The sequence below is a fragment of the Cyprinodon variegatus genome, unplaced genomic scaffold (genome assembly GCF_000732505.1).
Source record: "Cyprinodon variegatus isolate N-32 unplaced genomic scaffold, C_variegatus-1.0 Scaffold927, whole genome shotgun sequence".
Classification (NCBI taxonomy): domain Eukaryota; kingdom Metazoa; phylum Chordata; class Actinopteri; order Cyprinodontiformes; family Cyprinodontidae; genus Cyprinodon; species Cyprinodon variegatus.
In genome coordinates, this window is record NW_015151380.1 from 239,360 (window position 1) to 242,701 (window position 3,342).

At 53.1% G+C, this 3,342-nt stretch overlaps 1 protein-coding gene across 1 annotated transcript in view; it reads right to left on the minus strand.

Annotated features, from left to right (window-relative positions):
- Positions 1-3,342, minus strand: part of gcn1 (GCN1, eIF2 alpha kinase activator homolog) — a 59,018-nt gene that overhangs the window by 13,389 nt on the left and 42,287 nt on the right. Inside the window, exons 31-40 of the mRNA XM_015398330.1 lie at positions 2,829-3,049; positions 2,684-2,752; positions 2,471-2,609; positions 2,204-2,400; positions 1,977-2,119; positions 1,785-1,902; positions 1,490-1,705; positions 1,248-1,412; positions 1,012-1,173; positions 845-937 (exon numbers count right to left, since the gene is read on the minus strand). Of these exons, the coding sequence (XP_015253816.1) occupies positions 845-937; positions 1,012-1,173; positions 1,248-1,412; positions 1,490-1,705; positions 1,785-1,902; positions 1,977-2,119; positions 2,204-2,400; positions 2,471-2,609; positions 2,684-2,752; positions 2,829-3,049 (1,523 nt within the window). The remainder of the gene's footprint in view (positions 1-844; positions 938-1,011; positions 1,174-1,247; positions 1,413-1,489; positions 1,706-1,784; positions 1,903-1,976; positions 2,120-2,203; positions 2,401-2,470; positions 2,610-2,683; positions 2,753-2,828; positions 3,050-3,342) is intronic.

Here is a 3,342-nt window from a genome sequence, read left to right on the forward strand (position 1 = left end):
AATAATCCTATTTTTGAGGTTTTAAAAATAAAGACTTAGGAAGGCCTGTTTAAGGCCTTTTTAAAACCATTTATGGCCGTAGTTTTATTTTGAAGAATTCAAAGCCTTTTAAGACTTTTTAAGGACCTGCGGGAACCCTGTCCAAGGAGGGGTCAGAGGTCATTTTGCGACCATTTCCGGCATGCGTTACATAAGCTGCTCTGTTATTCTTATTTTCTATTCAGTTTGCTGATATTATTGGTAAATTTCAATGAACCAACGACTAAATCTTAGGACCAAAGGCTTTGCCTCATGCTGAAGGTCTCCAATAATGGAAATCAGCATATTAGTCTGACCAGATTCACTTTTATGAGAGGAAACATACATTTTTTGTATAATTTGGCCAATTTTGGCATTGTGCAAAAAAATCAAATTTCCACCTAGCTCACTGGCCACTAAAACCTTTGTGGAACAAACATGCTTTAACTTATTCAGTCCAGATTTGCTTGACTTATAGTCAAGATGTGGATCTATAAAGTCTGAGGTTCATCCAGTTTCAAATGGGCTTTCATGGTGTTTTGCAGAGTTTATTTTGGAGAAAAAAAATCTGGCCAGACTAAATATTTTTCATTTTTTTCTTTGTTTAACCACCTATAAATCAGACATGCTGACATTTAGAATAATGGTTCCACCTGGAAGATATTCCTCAATGCTTTTCTGTTACAAATACAAACGAATGTATTTTCAATTTATAGTTTGGGAGCTGAACTTGCTTTAATTTACAGATGTAATTTCAGGAGGAATTTAATCCTAAGGGGTTAATCCTGGAGTCAGAGAGCAGATGAACGGATGACGGCTCCTCTACCTTTGGGACCAGATATGGCAGCACAGAACGGCTCTTCACAGCCATGACCTGCTTCAGACCATCCAGGGCAAACTCCGCTGTGTCCTCATCCGCCTGGAGAAAGACCAAAATGATTAGAGGAGGTCCATCAGGTTTTTATCCCCGCCCCTCCTTCCCCCGCTGCTCACCAGCTGTTTGAGCAGAGTGGGCAGGATGTCGTCCAGCGCCTGGTGGCCGATGGTGGCGTGGAGCTGCTCGAAGGTTTTGGCCGCCGCCTCCCGGACCTCCTCCAGCGGGTCGCACAGAGCCTTCCTCACAGTTGGGACCAGCGACTCGGAGAAGATCAGCACCTGTTAGCAACATCAGGTTCTCGTCAGAGCCTAACCACGCCTCCAGGACGTTCTGCAGGCGAGCGTTAAAGTACCGCGTCTTTGCTGGTGGACTTCATGATCTCGCTGAGCCCGATGCACACGCCCTGCCGCTCGTCACTCTTGTCGGAGCGCAGCCCGTCCTCCAGGATGGGGATGATCTCCGGGAGGATCTTCTCGCCCAGCTTCCTCACCAGATCGCCCAGCGTCCGAGCGGCGATCTAAAGAACGGGCAGAGCGGCAGAGTTAACCACACCCTGGGTGCAGACCCGACCCAGACGGAGCGCTGCACCCGTACCGTTCTCTTATCGGGGCAGGTGGAGGCCAGGAAGCCCAGCAGGAGGGAGAAGAGCGTGGGGAGGATCTCTCTCAGCGTTCGGGGCGTGTTTGAAACGACGATCTTCCACACGTGGAGCGACGCCTGCCGCACCACCAGCTGGGTGTCAGAGCGGCCCATGTAGAGGCCGGAGAGCACCCGGTTCCGCCGCTCCGCTCCCAGAGCAGAGATGATGGCCTAACGGGAGGAAGAACAGCGCCGTCTGACACCAAACCTCTGGAATCGGCCGCGGATCCAGGAGGGAAAGTCTACAAACCTTGTTTGATGCAGCGGTGCCAAAGTTGTCGTCCTCTGACGCGGTCTCCGTGGTCATCTTTCCCGTTACTCCAGAAATGTGGAACAGCAGGTCTCCCAGCAGCTGGACTGAGCTGAACCTGTGGAGCAGCAGAGGCGTCAGTCATCGGCGTTTACGGAACAGACGGCTGGCGGCGCTGCGTCCGGCCCTGACCTGATCCTCCACAGGTCGTCAAACAGGCCCTGCTCCAGCTCCGGCAGCAGCAGGGCGATGGCCGTCTCGGCGTACATGCTGATGATCCTCTGGCCGGCTCGCAGCGCCGTGTCCCTCACGTACTCGTTCTCATCAGCCAGAGCCTGGAGGACACAGCTTTTAGCTAACGCACCACAAAGGAGGAGAAAAACCTGCCGAATTATGACGGAGCAGAGATCAGGCGGCACCTTCAGGATGCAGGGGATGATGGGGCCCACGTAGGGGGTGAACTTATCCCCAAAGGTGAGGGGCAGGTAGATGAACATCATGATGTAACCGTCTCTGACATGAGAAGCGATGTCCACCTTGCTGGCGGTCTGAACCACGTCTGGCATCAGCTTGTCCAGCTTCTCCACGCCCAGTCCGGCCATCACCTCAGCCAGGCCTGAGAGGATCATCACGATGGTTTACAGAGACACAGAGGAGCAGCACACGCCCAATGGAGGACCGCCTACCTTGTGCAGCGCCGGAGCGGTCCACGGAGCTCTGCTCGGAGGCCAGGGTCTCCATGAGCCAAGGCAGCAGGTCGTCGAAGCATGACTCCCCCATCCCCTTCACCATGGCGCCCAGAGCCTTGGCGGAGACGGTTCGTACCTGACGGGGGGGCGAGGAGGCCGTGTTTACACGTCCTACGGAGACAACGGCAGCAATGCGTTCATTTAACTCACCTCAGGCACCGGGTCCAGCAGAGACGCCTTCAGGCCGGGGATCACGCTGGGCAGGTAGGGCGACAGGTCCTGAGGGCGGAATGACATCATAGATCATCCCGAGAAGAAACCCTCGAGAAGGCGAACCGGAGAGAAAGCCACAAACCTTCTGGTCGGTCAGGGAGTACATGTTGCCGATGATCTGTGCCGCCATCTTGCGAGTGTCTGTGGAGCGGTCCTGGAAGGCCCTCTGGACGATGGGCATGATGAGGGCCAGGGAGGGGGCGTCGATGAAGTGGACGAACTTGGTGTCCAGCAGCGTCTGGAGACACGTCTGTGTCCTCCTGGACGGGTCGGTGAGGGCGTCCAGCAGGATGGGAGTGATGGCTGCGTCAGGAGGAAGTCAGGTCAGTAGCAAACTAACGTTCCAACATCTGCAGCTGCTTAGGAACCGTTTATTATCAGCCGGCAGAGAACACGCTGCAGTTTCAGATCCCATAAAGTTGATCTAAGATTAAAGTTTCATATGAAGTCAAATTAGAGAAACTATGATGTAATCTGCTGCGGCCTTCTGTTCAAAGAAACACCAACATTTCCAACACATGCTGTGGGCGGTAGCGGCTGGTTTTTGGCTTTTGTACGCATTAGAAATGTCCCGATCCAGGTTTTTGCACTTCCGA